At 40.2% G+C, this 18,895-nt stretch overlaps 3 protein-coding genes across 4 annotated transcripts; 1 reads left to right on the top strand and 2 right to left on the bottom strand.

Annotated features, from left to right (window-relative positions):
• Window positions 1-163: 163 nt before the first annotated feature.
• Window positions 164-3,462, bottom strand: czib (CXXC motif containing zinc binding protein). The gene is made up of 8 exons (XM_066681637.1): window positions 3,331-3,462; window positions 3,160-3,243; window positions 2,387-2,443; window positions 1,953-2,034; window positions 1,818-1,849; window positions 1,624-1,701; window positions 1,048-1,113; window positions 164-405 (listed from the first exon to the last, which is right to left on the bottom strand). Exons 1-8 carry the CDS (start codon window positions 3,334-3,336, stop codon window positions 328-330), a joined length of 483 nt encoding a protein of 160 aa, XP_066537734.1. The 5' UTR covers window positions 3,337-3,462; the 3' UTR covers window positions 164-327.
• Window positions 3,463-3,517: 55 nt separating this feature from the next.
• On the bottom strand, window positions 3,518-9,360 carry uck2b (uridine-cytidine kinase 2b). The gene is made up of 7 exons (XM_066681636.1): window positions 9,207-9,360; window positions 7,309-7,468; window positions 6,967-7,063; window positions 5,938-6,080; window positions 5,764-5,861; window positions 5,446-5,494; window positions 3,518-5,044 (listed from the first exon to the last, which is right to left on the bottom strand). The coding sequence occupies exons 1-7, from the start codon at window positions 9,309-9,311 to the stop codon at window positions 4,911-4,913; spliced, it is 786 nt and encodes a 261-aa protein (XP_066537733.1). The 5' UTR covers window positions 9,312-9,360; the 3' UTR covers window positions 3,518-4,910.
• Window positions 9,361-10,525: 1,165 nt separating this feature from the next.
• Window positions 10,526-18,890, top strand: aldh9a1b (aldehyde dehydrogenase 9 family, member A1b). Of its 2 annotated transcripts, none has more exons than XM_066681796.1 (12): window positions 10,526-10,665; window positions 10,917-11,097; window positions 12,397-12,461; window positions 13,604-13,733; window positions 14,070-14,204; window positions 14,481-14,677; window positions 14,962-15,102; window positions 15,581-15,769; window positions 16,266-16,353; window positions 16,870-17,011; window positions 17,819-17,931; window positions 18,221-18,890. In XM_066681796.1, the coding sequence occupies exons 2-12, from the start codon at window positions 10,920-10,922 to the stop codon at window positions 18,313-18,315; spliced, it is 1,473 nt and encodes a 490-aa protein (XP_066537893.1). In that variant the 5' UTR covers window positions 10,526-10,665; window positions 10,917-10,919; the 3' UTR covers window positions 18,316-18,890. The 2 variants fall into 2 exon arrangements, with proteins under 2 accessions (XP_066537893.1, XP_066537892.1); XM_066681795.1 differs by having other exon boundaries at window positions 12,316-12,461.
• Window positions 18,891-18,895: the final 5 nt, after the last annotated feature.

Here is an 18,895-nt window from a genome sequence, read left to right as displayed (position 1 = left end):
TGCACCATATAGGTATATTGCACTAAAAAAGGGGTGTTACTATGATTATGTGCCTGTGATGTGATTTGTCATTTTTAGAAATTTGATTTTTGTATTTATTTTCAACAAGTACAATAACTGTTCTCAGAAACAGTTTATTTGCTGAAGACACCTTAGAAAAATATAACACACAAAGTTTGGTAGATAAAGATGCAATATTTATTTTTGGTGCAAACCACCATCTCCAAGGATACTGCCCAACATGCTGCGTGTTCTCGTTCTGTCTGACCAACAGAACTGGGTACGACTGAATAAAATAATAAAAGTTGTGCCCTGTCAGCAAGTCACTCAGCACTTGATGAACTGATGTGTGACCTCGTAGATCCCCACAGACTCACTGGCCTTCTCATCATAGTCTGTCCAGTCCTGAAGCACAAAAAGACATTTTAGGAAAAGAATATATATTGCAGAGTGTGTTATATATACAAGGATTTTGTCTGTGACTGTGACCCACTGATAAAACCAAAGAATGGCTATTTAGAGTATTCAAGAAAGGATTTAGAGTGGCACAGCAGATAGTGTCACAGTCACACAGCTCCAGGGACCTGGAGGTTGTGGGTTCAAGTCCTGCTCTGGGTGACTGTCTATGATGAGTTTGGTGTGTTCTCCCTGTGTCCATGTGGGTTTCCTCCGGGTGCTCCGGTTTCCTCCCACGGTCTAAAAACACACGTTGGTAGGTGGATTAGCGACTCAAATGTGTCCGTAGGCGAGTGTGTAAGTGAAGTTGTGCGTGCTGCCCTATGACGAACTGGTGCCCCCTCCAGGGTGTATTCCTGCCTTGTGCCCAATGATTCCAGGTAGACCCACCGTGACCCTGAACTGAATAAGCAGTTACAGATAATGAATGAATAAATGAAAAAGGATGTACATAAAACAGCCATATAACGTATGAAATATATCAGAGGTCCAGAGAAAAAGAGCCAAGAGATGTTTGAGTGTGTGGTATAAAGTTACACTCTGATCCCATGGATGCCCAGGAGAAATTTGTATTAACTACATCTCACTCACTTTCTCTTGGAGGTTGATTTCAGGAAACTGGGTGGTGGTCTCGGCCCCTTTAGCAGCAAAGCCAGCCTGGGGGGAGATGGAAGGAAAGTGCCACTACATGATCTATAATTATAATAATAAATTATATTTATAATGTGCTCCTCAATGACCCAATAACATCAGACAAGTTATATAGACAACAGGAACACACAACACAGTACAAGAACAGACCAGAGTAAATGTCATGGGCTACAACAGATTCAGGACAGAGAGAAGTTGTCCTGAAAACTGGTTTTAAGGTTAGATTTGAAGAGAAACAGAGTGACTGTGGAATTTGTGGTCAGAGAGAGTTCCTGAGGCCAAGACTCCAGAGGTTGTAGAAGAAATTTAAAGTAGTCCAGAACTGAAAGTGCGTTCAGATGTGTAAAGCTGAAGAAGGTCAGACAGGTAAGAAGGAACTAGATTATTGGGAGCTAGGTAAGTAAGCAGGTGGATTTCAAACGGAATATGGTCCTTAATCGGAAGCCAATAGAGGTTTTGGAGAACTGGTGTGTAATTCATATGTTGTATTAAGCTACTTTTAAAAAGATATCTGACCTGTGGTTGGAAGTCCACCGGCTCCAGACCTCGACACTCAAACTGCACCATCGTCTTAAACCTCTCACTGTCCTCCACCTTCAGGAAATTAATTAAAATCAATTTTGGATTCTGTTGAGATGCTTTTTTTTTTTAAGTCATAACATTACTTGACATGCAAAGGTCTTTCAGTATTAGAAATTAGTATCACTTACATTATAGGGTGTAATGGTATCCTTCAGGATATCTATGGGAGAAAAAACAGAGCTACAGTCATTGGAGGACTCTAGATCTGGCGTTTATCAACTCAATCTTTATTAAGCAGTTGACACCAACTAATCATCATTTACCTATGGAGTTTTCCCGTGAGCACAGTTTACACTTCTGAACCATGCTGGCGCTGCCTCTCCCTCCCTTCAGCGGCATGCTGTCCTGAGGAAATCTTCATATCAGTGAGAGGGACACACAGAATGACCCTAAAGTCCACTACCAAGAACCACATCCTGCATCATTTACCACATAACAAAAATGCAAAAGCACACAGTTGGAGAAATGGTAGGGTTTAGGTGTAACACTCTAGTTAAACATTTCTTACAATATGTTTGTGATGTAGCTCTTCAGAAGCCTAGTTCCTACCCCCTTTGTGAATAGTTCAGACTCAAGTTTCTTAAGAACAGTGTTCCACAGCAAACCAGTTTTAATGATTTTGTTTATATATTTTAGCCATTTCATTACTCAGAATTTTTTTTATTTTAATGCAATTCCCTTTAAAAGTAAACCCTACCAGTAATGTGATATACTGCCATTTCTCAGACACCTCGCCACAGTTCCCACACTTCAGCTGCAACAATAAAAACAGGAGAAAACAGACAAAACAGGATTTGGTGAGCAGGCCACAAATTCCCTAGAGATGTGCACAGGAGAAGAGTCCAAAAGTATGCCATTTTATATTGTTATTCTGACTTACTATGTCTAACAATGCTTAACATCACATACTTACAACTTACTATCTCATAATGATGACCTGATATCTGAAAGGTTACTATAATAAGATTCTATTCTTTCTCATATATATATATATATTAGTTACGAGGTATCACCATAAGATAAGAGGGCCATATTTATACATATATTTTATCAATATTTATCCAAAATGAAGGTACTAAAAATAGGTTAAGAAGCGAAAAATAGGAACTAAATTAAAAGAAGTGGAGGAAAAAATGATTTAATAAAGTACAAACCTGGAAGTAACTGAGCCCTTTCGTAATACGTATACTTAAAAACGTGTGTTTTAGTCCTGTAAACCACCTTATACGAGTATGTTCCAGCTTAAATCCTGCAAGTTTCAAGGGAAATGCTGCACCATTTAAGGTGGAACGACATATTCCATTTAAGGTGGAAATATATTCGAATAAGTAAACTTTTACTAGCTTATATTTTAGGGCTCTTGAACACAAGTTGCAACCTATTAAAATATTAACTACACACCTATGTCCAATTTTATTAATGGAAACCACCAGAAAATATATAAAATCGTGACATATCCAAGTATATCACCTTTAAATACCAGCGAAAATCGTCTCCGTCTGGCCTCACATTCGTAACGTTCTCCAGCGTTGCTTTAAACTGCAAACCGAATTTCTAAAATGTGAAGCAAACGTTTATTTGCCTTGTTATAATTCAACAAAAGTAGAAAAACATACTCCAAACATACAGTAGCAAACCTACCCCCATGTTGGAAGTTACGTTGTTTGCGTAAACATTGACAGTTTCATGGGAGAGTTTGACGTAGATGTTACTCAGTTCCACTTACGCAAAAGCAGTGCGCTAGTTTTATACGCCACTTAGCGGCCTTTATGAAGAACGACACGACACGTGTAGTCTACAGAAAGACAACCAGAAAATCTTTTTTGTTTCTTTATTGTTTTTTCTTCGTTATTTTCTCTTTTACACTCATTTGAAACAAATCTAAAGGTCTGTATAACCCAAGTACAAAAATCCCTAGCTAATATAGCTACAATTCAAGTAATCAGTTGAGCGAGATAGACTGGCATTACACCGATATATTTATCTGCAAAAGTGTGTGGCCCCGATCAAATATTTTATTTTTAATGCAAACACGTTTATACATAAGCCTAAATGTGGCACATTTCTGCTCATTTATAACTTGAGTTCTATTACTGTAAAATAAAACTTAAAAGGAGCACTAGGCAGTTTTTTAACTAGTGCAATATAATATTAATGATTATAATATAAAATATGAAGAATATGGTTTAAATATGGGATCAGCACACAATCTACATTATCAGACATGCATGATGCTTAAATTGTGTACCTTTAAATTGTGGTATGGAGCAGACCATATTTTATTTACTATTGTTTTCCAAAATAATAATTTCAAAAAATAGCAACTGCAGTACAATATTTACTTATTTGACCGAGTTTGCCAGAATGGGCAGAATCATTGCATTTTATTACAGTTTGGCCCTGATAGTACCTTGACTTCTTTGAACAAGAACTGTAGATACATATATCATCATCCTTATATTTCACACATGTTAATTTCAATGTTAAACTCATGTTTTAGTGTTGTTCAGACAAACATTTTGCAGGATTTGGTTGAACAGGAATACTGCTACTTATTTTAACACTGTAAAATCTCGTAGGCTCAAAATACCGGCATGTTATGGGTTAAAACTTCAATTTGCCTTGATATCAAAGGCAACTTTAAAACCTCTGAATATGGAAAGAAGGCAAGACTGAGGCATCATATGAGAGGTGTGGGGAGTGTGTGCACACCAAGGAATAAGTGTGTTAACTCTTAAGCAAATTGACAGTGGAGCTTTAAAATTGAATTCCTCCCACAGACTTCAAACCTGAAGACATGAAAACAAATGAACCACCTGAAAAGATTCACCCCCCCCCCCCTTTCCTGAGTTTACTTCAAGTTTTCATTTCCTCAGCAAGCACCGGCAGGCCATACCACAAGGCTCGTTTATTTTTCTGTCACCAAAGCAGATAAGGATGTCATAGAAAACTTTCCAAAGACACAGAAAGCACTTTTTCAGCCTTAATCCTGACAAATAAAAAAATAAAAGTGGTAAAAGCAACACGAGCACCACAGTGATAGTTAGAACACACTTAAAATGCCATTTAGTCACAAATCAAACAAAGTTCATTCAACTCAAGTATTCCCTCCTTCTCTTGTACGATGATGGGATAAAGTGATGGATGAATGCTGAGTTTTAATTACACACAGCCCAGTCCCCTCCTGGCCTTCAGGTCAGAAGCAGAGGGCTGTGGAGAGGTCAGTGAGGCCGGCTGGACTCAGATGTCGTCCTCTGTCTCGGTGACCCGTGTCCGTTCACGTTGCCGTTCTGTCGTTTGATGAAACCTCCGTTCAGGATGTCCTGGATGTGCTGCACGATGAGGTTTATAGCCACTGAGAAGAGAAGGACAAAGGGTTAGCGTTAGAAACTGCAACACAAGGGGCTATATTTTCCACATACTCACTCACATATAGGGAGTGCTCCACAAGGGGGTGCTACTGTGCTTTGCATCACTGACACTTTTTTTTCTTTTTTTTTTTTAAATATATTTGTTCTCTGTGAGGACTTCAGGCTTTTCCCTTTTCAAATATCTGCTTTTCCTTTTGTGTTTTTGCCTCACAGCTTGAAGCCCTTTTAGCTGCATTTTATTGTTTACATTGTTTAATAAAACAATAATAGTTACATTTATAATTATATTTCATTCCAGATAACAGCTTTGGGATTGTGGACCCTATATATAAAAACTGGAAATGCACGCTGTCCACAGCCGGGTTCCTCATGAACTCTAACTTACCAAGGTTATCAGCGCCACGTGGGATGATGACATCAGCATATTTCTTTGTCTGGAAAATAAAGAGAGAACATTCATCTGTCTGTGATCACATTTAGATATAGGACGGGCAGCGAAACATTACAAGAACGGATGAGTTTTTGAGGGGGAGCTATTTCAAGAAGCGGAGTGTGGTCTTGATCATATTTACTCTATTACTTTAGTTTGTTTGTTCGTTTTCTATTTACTTCATTTCCTTTATCATTTGTTTCTTCTGAAGATTTCTTCTAGCTTTCGTTAAACTTTGTTTACTTAGATCATCATTAAAATGTTAATACTTACCGGAAGACAGAATTCCTCAAAAGCTGGTTTTACAAATGTGATGTACTGAGATAAAACCTGCTCCAGCTCCCTGCCTCTCTGACTGATGTCCCGCAGAACTAAAACATACACACAATTTGTCAGAACACACTCGCGTACAGCCTGGAAAGAAGCTAAAACGTCTTACATACATACCTCTGCGAGACAGACGCGTGTCCGGGTCTGTGTCCACAAACAACTTCATCTGGAACAGGTCCCTGATCTCCTGCGAGTAGAACATGAGGATTCCCTCAAACAGGACCACATCAGCTGGGTACAGGGTCACACACTCGTCTTTTCTGTGAAAGACCATTACAGTCAGACTGAAAGCTCAGAGTGAGACAGTGACTAGACACAGACTAGACTAGTGGGAGTCTTAAATATTCACTGGGTCATTTTCTTTTATTGTATACCTAATACAAATTAAATATAACATATGAAGCACATAAATAAAAGTTAATATTTTATTACCAGCATCAACAGGAAAAGTCTGAAATAATGCCCTCGGGGCTGGAGCGAATGCATTTGTTCGCATGGTTCACCTGCTTGGCCACTGGAGGTCGCCTTGACTAATGCATTAATGCACTGATTGGGATTTAGAAAGTGTGACCTCTGGTGGCTAGGTCTGTGAATTACACTAACGCATAGGCAGAGCAGTAAAACTGCCAGGTGCACCTTTAAAGGGGCATCCAACCAAGTTTTTAAAGTTTGATGTAAACAAAGTAACTGTAAGCAGTTTTATATAAAATCAAAACTATGTTAATGCTTTTATAACATTCATTTCATGTAAAAACTTTACCACTAATGTCTAAAATCCAGACCCATACATTTTTTAGAACAGGACTTTTCATGCAAGACCAAACCCACCCCATTCGCAATGACTTTAGTGAAGCTCACAACTTTAAAGGTTTTAACTTAAATTAGACTGACGTTTTTAGAAACATAATGGTTCGCCCAAAACTCAAATTAACACCGCCTCCTTCTTAACTCAAATGAAAATATTTGGTGTCAGATATTTGCTTCTTTAGTTTTGCGCTGTGAGGACTCAGGTCCAGTGCTAACACATGGCTAAAAGCTTTCATTAGTTGCTATCTACTTTAGCCTTGTAGCTCCAGTTCCAATCTAAAGAATGCTCATTAGAAATTAAAAAAATAAATAAATAAAAAAAGAAAGCTTGAGCCAAACCTGGAATGAGTCACAAAGTCATACACAGGAATCTGAACCGTCTTCCCCTGTATGATGTCATGTAGGGTCTCCAATATCAGCTCGTTGTCAAAAGCATCTGTTGGTGTGGAGTCATTGTGTTAGCACGAAGGGATTCAAGTCTTATTTCCTTTAAGGGGGATTCCATAAACATTTTTGGTTTGTGTTCAACAGAGCAGGTCCCCACATGAGGGAGACAATGTTTTAAATAGGTTTAGTACAGAATCTCTGGCACATCCAGGTCACTAGCTGTCAATTGAAGAACGATAGGAGAAAATGATTCCCATTTAAGGTGGTATTGCATTACTATGGAATAAGTGTTACCTGGGTGATCAAAGTTGAACTGGCCCTTCAGAGCTTTGGCCTTCTGCTCTGGAGTGAGTTCTCTGTAGAAACTGTCCTGGCTGAGGGTGGCCACCTGCCGCTGGTGATAGTCAATCTTATTCTGGCCCAGGAGTTCCATAATCTTCGCACATACTGAAGACTGAAAGAAGACCATAAATACAGTCCTTTAAATGACAAATTTCAGCTCAGCAGCTTGCATATTCCCTGTAGAGAAACACAAGATAAAATGGGGCACCCTGGAGCAGATTACACATGAGTTTAAAGTCACCATGCACAATGCCAAACACTGGCTAAGCCCCCCAGGTCGGAGTGGCAGATGCAACCTTCCAACATTAGGACCTGACCTCACTAATGCTCTCATGGCTGATTGCCATCAAATCCTCATAGAAAATGTTATAATATGTATTGTAAAGCCTTCCCAGGAGAGTGGAAGAGGCTACTGCACTAAAGACAGGAAAAAACAATTATTTATTTAATCATAAAACAAGGTTACTATTCAAATTCATATTAAAGAATTCACTGTAACATGCATAAAAGTAAACAGTAAACATAAACTTAAAATCTAATGTAATTCAGCCAAATCTGATCATCTAAACGCATTGTTGATCAAGTGTGGATGTCTTCCACTTGTGGTTTCCAGCAACACAGCATGTCTACAGATCCCACGTGGGCCCTACTTTATGGTGTGTCCAAACTCTACAGAGGGGGGGGGGGGGGGGGGTCCACGGCCCTCCATTTAAGGGAATTCTCCTCTTAGACCCACGTGGCCCCTGCCAAAACACCATCAGAGCCATTAGATATTAATGTGGGTCAAGTGTTCCTTGGGCAGTATCTGAGAAACATCCTTTAGGCCTTATTAAGACCGATTACTCACAATACAGTATGCCTGTATAAACACATATTTAGATCCAAACAAAACCATGCAAAGCTTTTGGATGTAGAATGGTCAGTAATAGAGAAAACTTAAAAAGTTAGACTTGTCCACAGTGGAGGTTATAGTATCTATGCGTCATTCTACTTTGACTTCCACTGGAAGTTAGGAGGATTATTGTCCTTCTGTAAAATTACTATTTTGGGAGATACATGTTTTTCATTGAACAGCATTGATATGATGCCTTATATAAATTATATTCATGGCAGAGGGCTACTTACAGGGTGAGATGCACCGCCCGTCCGCCCCCCACCCGAACACATTGAAACACAATGAAAATGTAGTATACATCTTAGAGACTAAACAGCAATGACATTTCGACAACAAAATTGTTGAATGTCAGGAGCTGACGTCATTTTGCTGTCTGCATGAAGTCACTCGCAGCTCACCATGTAAACAACGTGAACAGTCCCTGGCATAATCTGCGGTGTTTATTGATACAATATCAAAAATGTAAGCACAATCAAATCACGTCAACGTAACGAGTCCAACATGTTATTGATTTTTAAACGCGTATTTGTAGCCTAGAAACTGAATGAATGAAAGGATGAATGAGCTACGAATGAATGAATGAATATTGGCTGAAATAAAATGAGGGTTTAAACGCAATTTATAAATAAATAAAAGTGAGGATGCATTATTCGCGCCACGTGGAGACAGAATGATGTCACCTATTACAAAGTGCGTGCGTGTGTGTGTGTGTGTGTGTATATATATATATATATATATATATATATATATATAATAACGATAAAGTATAAAGGTATTATAACTAGCCAGAGTCACTAAAAGCTGAAAATTATTTTCGAACTTTCCATTCCACCTTAAAAAGGCGCTGCAGATTCATTATGGCGCCAGAGCAGCCACAATGAACTGACTGTATCATTTAACGTGGAACGGAAATTTCCAAAATATAAAAATAATTACCTAAGCTAAAAATACGAACCTTTCCACTAGCTGTGCCCCCTGCAACACCGATTAAAAAAGGCTGCCTGACCACGTTTGTGTTTTGTTCTTCTCCGTTAAGACTAGTTACACTGTCGCCGGCCATGCTTGCAGAGAGCACGAGAGGGAAATCAGATGGGATAGTGATGTGTCGGTTGCGAACGAACCGGTTCAAAGAGCCGGCTCTTGTAAGTGAACTAAGGCTTGTCATTCAACCAATCAGAGAACAACAAGCAAGCTCCAACCCTCCAAGCTGAGACGCTTGGTTTTCCTGAATGCCAATCTGCCTTCCAAAAAATAGTTGAAGAAAATGTTAAATCAGTTAAATGTTTGTTGACAGTTGTGGTTGTTTTAATCACTACCGTTGAATGCTGCTGTTTTGCACTTTGCAGAGTATTTGTTTATTTTATTTCCAAGAAATGGATGATTATTTAATTTAATAAGCTATTTTGTAATACCTACCTTTTGGTTTCCATTGGCTATACTTCAGAGTTTACAAGCAATTTTTATTAAGGTGTTTTAATAAAAATCCAGTTATTTATACAATTGAATGTGAGTGCAAACAGTGAGTTATTACAAGACAGCCATAAAAACAATTTGCCATTCCAACACTATTTATTATTTTTAATATTGAACAATAATATTTTGTCCATATAGTCATGTAAAATGTAGGTAATATTGTTCTGTACCAGTGGAAATAAGTGGTAAAACAAAGAGCCATTCAGGAGCCGAAAGAGCCGGCTCTTTATGAAGAGCCGAGCCAAAAGAACCGGCTCCCCAAAAAGAGCCGAAATTATCACTAAGATGGGATAAATCACCCCTGTTCCAAATCGCACTGAGACTTCTTGTGTCCTACGCCCTCAGCCATACTCCCTACGATGACTTCCTCTTCATGCAAAAGTTTCGTTTAAAATAAAATACAATACTTTAAAGGGAGATATTACTCATCTAATGCAATATGAGTATATATTACATATATTTAGATTTCACATTTTAAATGTACGTCTAATCCCATTATTGTTTTCACTATTTTTATTTGTATTTTTACATGATTGCATAAAAGAGTTATCATTTAAATTTTCCTTTAATTATTCCAGAATTTTATATTTTTACTGACCATTATTATTATTTTATTTACTTATTTAATAACAGTATTATTATTATTTATTTATTTATTTTTACGTTTTCTGGTTTAATCAACGTATTTGTTTGTTTGCTTGTCGGAAGTAAAAAGATAAAATATCCTTTACCTCCTCGCTTTTTACCAGAGCTGACGTAGGTCAACATTATCCAATCACAACGCAGTACTTGCAGAGGCCCCGCCTCCATCCAAAGGACATGGCCGTAGTGTGTTTACCAGCGGAGAGAGACAGTCAATATATGACCCAGGAAACTCTAAACGTTAATCTTTCTTTTCGTAAACTGGAGGATTTGACGATTTAGCCGACACAATTAAACGAGTAAGAGTTGTTATATGTAGCCTTGCTTATTTACCATGTCTAATTTAAACATTGGAGTGTTTTATGCAGAGTTTAGGGCTTCTTAAAAGTCCTAATACTACTGTATTATACAGTTACCATTCATTATTTTCTGGCTTTGTTGCACTATGGCATTGTTTTAAAGGTTATAAATGAATTTGTTCCTTCTAATGTCATTTCTAGATCTCCAGAAATATATATTTATGTATATATATTTACCTTTTTGCACATAGATCATGCGCTTGTTGGCTCCCCTGCTCACTCCTGGCCCTGCAGGTCCTGTTTTTCTGACTCTGATGAGGAGTGCATCTTCAGGGACCATGCAGATCAAAGAGCCCCTCAATTTTTGGGCAGGTCGCAGGGTTTTGATCAGAGAGGATACGGGTTTGGAGCCAGTTTATGAGCCAGCAACAGGTATTTAATTGTTTCATACTGTTGAGATGGGCAGAGTAGTGTCCACTGCTGTCTTTCTGCACAACTGGACTTTGCCTGGTCCTCATGTGATCACACACTTTGGCTTCCTCTCATACATACTGACTGCTGAATGAGAGCAATTACTAACCTCAGGTGCATATGGGTACATGTCTTTAAGTATTGATGGTTTGTTCAAAGATGTGCCATTAGCCAGAGAGCAGGCACTAATACACTCTGACAGACCCTGTTTTTTTTTTTTTTTACTTTATGCTGGTAACAACCTTTGTCTGAAGAAAGAGTATCCAATTTCTTTAATTTGTTAGACCACGTTACACATTCCCACTCTCCATTTCCACTTCCATAATTAATTCATTCATTCATTATCTGTAACCGCTTATCCAGTTCAGGGTCGCGGTGGGTCCAGAGCCTACCTGGAATCATTGGGCGCAAGGCGGGAATACACCCTGGAGGGGGCGCCAGTACTTCACAGGGCAACACGCGCGCACACACACACACACACACACACACACACACACACACACACACACAGACACTTTTTTTGAGTCACCAATCCACCTACCAACGTGTGTTTTTGGACTGTGGGAGGATACCGGAGCACCCGCGCACCGGAGGAAACCCACGCACACACGTGGAGAACACACCAATTCCTCACAGACAGTCACCCGGAGCGGGACTCAAACCCACAACCTCCAGGCACCTGGAGCTGTGTGACTGCGACACTACCTGCTGCGCCACCGTGCCGCCCTACTTCCATCAGTCAATTTCAATTGCTATTTATATACATATTCTCAGATTCCATGAACCCTTGGATTCCATCACAGGGCATCATTCACACAGTCAAACATGTGGACAGTTTCACACAGCCACACCACTGCACCTGGAGGAAACCCACACAGACACACTCTCCTCTTTGCAGACAGTGACCTGAGCCAAGGATCAAACCTAGGTCTAAATGGGTTTACAAAGCACTGCTCACTGTTTTCATGTGCAGTTCTCACAATGCTCCAATGGAAAAAAAAGTTTCTTTATTCATTTATCTTCTGTAACTGCTTCCTGTTCATGGTCAAGGCAGAGATTTCCCAGAATCACTTTGGACAGGGTATAACTCTGGATGTGTATAATCAGTCTATCACAGAAACTGAGGCTGGTAAAGAAACATCATAATTACTAGAGTTTTGTATGTTTTGTATGATTTAGGGCGTGTACTGTGCCAGCTGCAGCCATGCAGAGCAGCGCAGGTGGATGAAGCTATAAAGAGCTCTGTCTCTGCTTTCACAGTGTGGAGGAAGATGGCAGGAATGGACAGGGCCAGGGTCATGCTGCAGGTGGCCAGACTCATCGAGGTAATGTTAGCTAATTGCCTCCAGATAAAGACTGTTGGCTACTCACTATTCACTACATAACACACTATATAGTGTACTTTTATTCAGGAGGGTAGTGAATGATTTCAAACACCTCCTGCAGGTTTTTACCAAACAACACAGTGGATTATAGGTATATTTGTATTGAAGTGCATTGTGGGATTGTTTGAGGGCACTAAACTATGTATTCTGACACCACTACGAAATGGTGGAACCCCAAATTAGTGCACTATATAGGGAATATGGCACTGTTTCAGACACAGCAATGGAACAGCTTCAGTGTGGAACTGATTGGGTGAAAAACATACCTGTAAGGATTTTTATAATAAAAGTCTTTTTTTTAATAATCTAAACAATAACAAATCTTTTTTAAAAATCTGACAACTATTTATTGAATACATAAAGAATATCTTATTTAAACAGATCAAATGCACATAAATAAATATAAATTAAATGACCTCATATCTTTCTCATATAGCTTTCCTTCTCTTAAAAAAAATAAAATAAGCAAAATAAAATATTAAAAAATGTCATATTTTAGGGAGTATTTTAAGTGGGTATTTTTGAAGAGTTAAGTGTCTGTGAAAGATTTTTGTTACACTAAAGTGATCATAGGGCGGCACGGTGACACAACAGGTAGTGTCGCAGTCACACAGCTCCGGGTGACTGTCTGTGAGGAGTTTGGTGTGTTCTCCCTGTGTCTGCGTGGGTTTCCTCTGGGTGCTCTGGTTTCCTCCCACAGTCCAAAAACACACGTTGGTAGGAGGATTGGCGACTCAAAAGTGTCTGTAGGTATGTGTGTGTGTGTCGCCCTGTGCCCCCTTCAGGGTGTGTTCCTGCCTTGCGCCCAGTGATTCCAAGTAACCTGAACTGGAAATAAATGAATTAATAAAGTGATAATATTTATACATAGCTAACAGTTGCATTTTGGCAACTTTCATTCCAATACCTAGGATTGGATATTTATAATAGTAAGTGTCCTAGTTATTTTAACAGACTTCATCTCTTTTGGTCTTGTCAATACTCTCATAAACTGTAACTAAGCATTTATGTGTTGCTTTATAAATACAATAACCATTGTTTCTGTAAACATAAAAAAGTGTTATCATTTGCTTTGAGGACAGCAAAGGAAAGAAATAATTGCTGAAGTCGAGGTGGTCAATAACGGCAAGTCCATCACCGAAGCTCGGCTGGATGTGGACTCGGCTCGATTGTGCATTGAGTATTTTGCAGGACTGGCCACAAATCTCTCAGGTATGTCAATGTTGAATATTTTAATTTTGTTGATGGATGCTAGGGGCGGCACAGTGGTGCAGCAGGTAGTGTCGCAGTCACACAGCTCCAGGGACCTGGAGGTTGGGGGTTCGAGTCCTGCTCCGGGTGACTGTCTGTGAGGAGTGTGGTGTGTTTTCCCTGTGTCCACGTGGGTTTTCTCTGGGTGCTCTGGTTTCCTCCCACAGTCCAAAAACACATGTTGGTAGGTGAATTGGTGACTCAAACGTGTCCACAGGTGTGAGTGAGCGTGTGTTAGGAATGATGCACTATATGTCCCTGCGGTGCATATTTAATGGATTTAATTTTCCGTTTTAGGGCAGCATGTGCAGTTACCTGGTGGATCTTTTGCATACACGCGCAGGGAGCCGCTCGGAGTGTGTGTGGGGATCGGAGCCTGGAATTACCCCTTCCAGATAGCTGCCTGGAAATCAGCACCAGCTATAGCCTGTGGTGGGTTAAAGAAAAATCATCTTTCACAGATTTACATTATTAAAACACTATGTACAGGGCTTAATCAGGCCACCCAGAGGAACAGGAGAGCACTCTTCTTAATCTCATCTCTCCTTGAAATGGTCATGAACAAGTCCTGTCTGATTTTTGAATTTCAGATCCTGCAAAACTGAGGAGCTATCTCACTTTTGAAGAAATGTGTCAATTTCCTTGCTTATGTATAGTTTTCAAAAGATGAGCAACTCTCTCTCCACTTGTTTCCTGATGCTCCCTCAGGGAATTCGATGGTGTTTAAGCCATCTCCGGTGACCCCGGTCAGTGCGGTGCTGCTGGCTGAGATCTACGCCGAGGCTGGGGGTCCGGAGGGGCTGTTTAATGTGGTCCAAGGAGCTCAGGAGACGGGAACTCTGCTCTGTCATCATCCCTCTGTTGCCAAAGTCTCCTTCACCGGGAGTGTGGCTACTGGCAAAAAGGTATTAAATCACTGCAGTTCTTTATTGCTCTCCTAATCCCTTTTTAGTCACGCACAGCAACCTCAACTAAAAAAGGAGCAGTTTTTTGTGAGAAGGCAAATCCAGATCATTTGTACTAGCCATTAAACACCATAGTTTAACCTGTCAGCTCCTAAGTACCAACCCAGGTAGCATCTGATGATGGTACTTTCACTTCAACACATTTCAGATTTGATCTGTTGAATTTGAGACTTTTGAGTATTACAATCTATATTTGGTGGCATGTTTCTATGTTTTTTTTACAGATCATGGAGATGGCGTCCAAAGGAGTGAAGCCTGTGACCCTGGAGCTCGGGGGTAAATCTCCTCTGATTATTTTTGAGGACAGTGACCTGGAGAATGCTGTCAGAGGAGCACTCATGGCAAATTTCCTCTCCCAGGGCCAGGTACTTAAAGCTCTCAAAGGACAATTAGAGGAAATGTGTGTTCCCAATGTCTTTGGAAAGCGTCTTTTAGAGTACATTTCCCATCTAGCATTTTCCTCTATAATGAAGGGTATTAATATGGAGTTTGTTGTTCCTAGATGCTGGAACATTGCTGAGGGAACATTCAGGGCATTCAGCCATGAGAGCATTTCTTGAATGAATTGAACTTTCATTCATTCATTCATTATCTGTTACTGCTTATCCAATTCAGGGTCACCGTGGGTCCAGGGCCTACCTGGAATCATACGGGGAGAACACACCAACTCCTCACAGACAGTCACCCGGAGCGGGAATTGAACCCACAACCTCCAGGTCCCTGGAGCTGTGTGACTGCGACACTATCTGCTGCGCCACAATGCCGCCCTATCATGAACTTCACCACAACAAACTTTCACATTATCTTATACATACCCTGTTCCTTTACTTCCTCTACTTGTAGGTGTGCAGCAACGGGACCAGAGTGTTTGTCCAGAGGTCAATTCTCCCCCAGTTTCTGACTGAAATAGTAAGAAGAACCAAAGCCATTCAGATCGGTGACCCTCTCCTGGAGGACACACGTATGGGAGCCCTGGTCAGCCGGCCACACCTGGACAGAGTGCTGGGATACGTGGAGCAGGCCAAGGAGGAGGTACAGTAAACAAACTTGCAATTAAAGGAACAACTTTAAGGACTGGGTGAGTGTGTGAAATTGCTCACAGGTGTGTGTGTATGACTGGGTGAGTGTGTGAATGCATTGAATAGTTCACGTGTGAGTGACTGGGTGAGTGTGTGGAACTATCCACAGGTGTGAATGTCTGAATGACTGGATGAGTGTGAAATTGTCCACAGGCGTGTGAGTGACTGGGTGTGTGTGTGAAATTCTCTGCAGGTGTGTGTGTGAAATGTCTGCAGGAGTGAGAGTGTGAGTGACTGGGTGAGTGTGTGATGCCCTGTGATATACTGGTGCCCCATCTCGTGTGTGCCCCTTTGCCCCTATGATTCCGGGTAGGATCCGGCCCCATCATGGCCTTGATCAGGATGAAAGAGTTACAGAAGATGAACAAATGAATGAATGAACATTGGATGAATAGGTATGTACAGTCTTTTTTTATATAGAGTGTAGTCTACTGTGCTTTTCTTGTCAGGGGGCCAGAGTCTTATGTGGAGGGGAGCCATTCACGCCGGCAGATCTGAAACTGAAAAACGGATATTACATGACTCCCTGCGTGCTTGGTGAGTTCGACAACTGATCGTAATAATGTTCTATCATTTATCACAGCCTTTGATTAGGGCTGCAGCCTGACTGGACAGATAAAGATCCAATATTTCCTGTGTTTGTGTAAAAATAACTACAGATCCAATATCGGCACAGTTTCATCAACAAAACCTCTTCAGTGTTTTCTCAAGTGTCATCTGTTAAAACCAGTGGTTATCCAGGCATTTGCATCAGGGTTGTGCCCCTGCCCCTTTGCCCTTAATCTGTGCCTGGCACTGGGCATATGGTGGCTTAGGAGAGCATCCATATAATTTCAGTTTTCTATGGAGATGATACAAACTGTTGTCACTACTTAAGGCACAATATTCATGGACTTTATTAGGAATTGGTCTTCTTTGTTATTTGATATTATTTTCACATTAACTACCTAGAATAAATGTATTTGCATGTCCTAATAATTCACATTACTTCAGTCACAAACCTTGCGAGGCTCTCTCCTCTGTGTCCCTCTGCCTCATCGTTTTTGTTTCCAGACCGCTGCACAGATGACATGACGTGTGTGAGAGAGGAGATCTTTGGGCCTGTGATGTCCGTCTTGGCCTTCGACACTGAGGAGGAAGTTCTGCGAAGAGCTAACAACAGTCCCTTGGGTTTAGCTGCTGGAGTATTTACCAAGTATTTTAAACATTAAATGTTTGGGGAAAGCACTTGAGGATATTATTTTTGAAAGGTTTCACAGGAAAGAATATTACACTTACTATTAGACAGCAGTCAGCCAACTATGAGGGAAACTTCTACTTGCACACAGCGTTTCAGTATTTGTCAGTTGGGTATAGCCACAAAAGGAGTTTTCTTTTAGATTGGGGGCTCAGTCACAGTAGCTACTACCACACATTTCTTATACCTGTTCCTTTAAATGTTAATAAACCCACTGTCCACCCCGACCCTGTGCACACAGCAGTTTTTTGAGCTGTTTTGCTCAGTTCTTTCTTCTCCATTCCCGTTTTACTCTATTTTTACTCAGTGTTCTTATTTCTCCGCGCTTGTGGTGTCTGTTTTGTTGCTTTTAAACTCGTCTTTGTGCTCCCACGTAAATGTGGGTCCAGCGCTGTGATTGGACATACTCAGATGAGGGGCGGAGCAATTCTAAAGTCTCTGCACGTTAAGTCAGGAGCGAAGCAGGATCAGAATGGCTCGTAATATACCGTGTTTTCTTAGCACACAGAAAAACGACTGGGTGGTCTTGTTTCACAGTGTAGGGGTTGGTGGGCTTCAGCTCCCCAAATTAATGTAAGCATGCACTGAAGAAGGGATTTTTTCATAATACATCCCCTTTAATGTCAATCCTGTCTTTCTAGCTATCCTTTGCTAAATAAAAAAATATATACATTTAAAAATATTAAAAAATCTAGTAATAAAAATATACAAATGTTTGTAATTAAACTGTTACTGTGTTTTTGTGGGGGTTTTTTTGTACTCCAGAGACATTCAGAGAGCCCACCGTGTGATAGAGAACCTACAAGCTGGATCCTGCTTCATCAACAACTACAACATCACCCCTGTGGAGGTGCCATTTGGAGGATATAAAACCTCAGGTAGTAACCTTTTGTTACCTCTAGTTGACACGGCACAGAGCCTTAGGCTCATGTGCAGCTTCTCCAGAGCATCCCAGTGCACTACAAACTACAATGTCTGTATATAATCAGTATATAAAATAGCTCTGGGCACAACGTGACCCTAATTAGTATGAAGCAGCTACTGAAGATGAATGGAAAAAAAATTAAGGGGCATCATCAACATTTGGTTTCACAAAATATATGATGATTAGTCAACACACACCTCTTAAAGTCCTGTAACTTCAGACATTTATTCCTCTCATTGCAGGTATAGGACGAGAAAATGGCCAAGTTACGATTGAGTTCTACTCTCAGCTGAAGACTGTGGTGGTGGAGATGGGAGACGTGGACAGTCTTTTTTAAACATGAGCCAGACAGAGACGATAAAAGATCACATTTTACAAAAACAGTAGTAGACATGTTTGGGGTACGTTCACTGTTCTCAAATGGGAGAATAACAGGAATCAGCACAAGGAGATCTGCTAATCCTCAGCAAGTGGACCTCCAAAGTGCCTTAAATTCAGTGAAATGTTTCTTTAAATCTAGCTGCATTACAGCACTGAGAGTGGTACTGAAATTTACCTCTAACACACAAGATTCACCCAAGTGCATTTTTCATGTAATATCTGGTAAGGAAATCTAGGTTTAACTTATTAATATGCCATTAATATGTGCTCATTTGAAGTACAGCACTTGGTCAAAGAATGTAATTGTGTCACCATTTCTTCAATCAGTTTTTAGGAGGCACCAATAGTTCTTTCAACTCACTTATTGCTTTTGTTTACTGTCCTGTTTAATGTAGGAGCCACTTGTTAAAATGCCTTTTTGAGAGTTCACACAACACTGTTATCTGAATGTTATATTAATGAAAGTCTAAAGGGAGAACACATGAAAATATGTAAGGAACACTTTAATTCAAAGGAATGCAATATGTACCGAGTAA

This window comes from Hoplias malabaricus, chromosome 9, assembly GCF_029633855.1.
Source record: "Hoplias malabaricus isolate fHopMal1 chromosome 9, fHopMal1.hap1, whole genome shotgun sequence".
NCBI classification, from domain to species: Eukaryota; Metazoa; Chordata; class Actinopteri; order Characiformes; family Erythrinidae; genus Hoplias; species Hoplias malabaricus.
The sequence above is the reverse complement of the archived record's forward strand: the minus strand, read 5'-3'. Positions and strand labels throughout refer to the sequence as shown.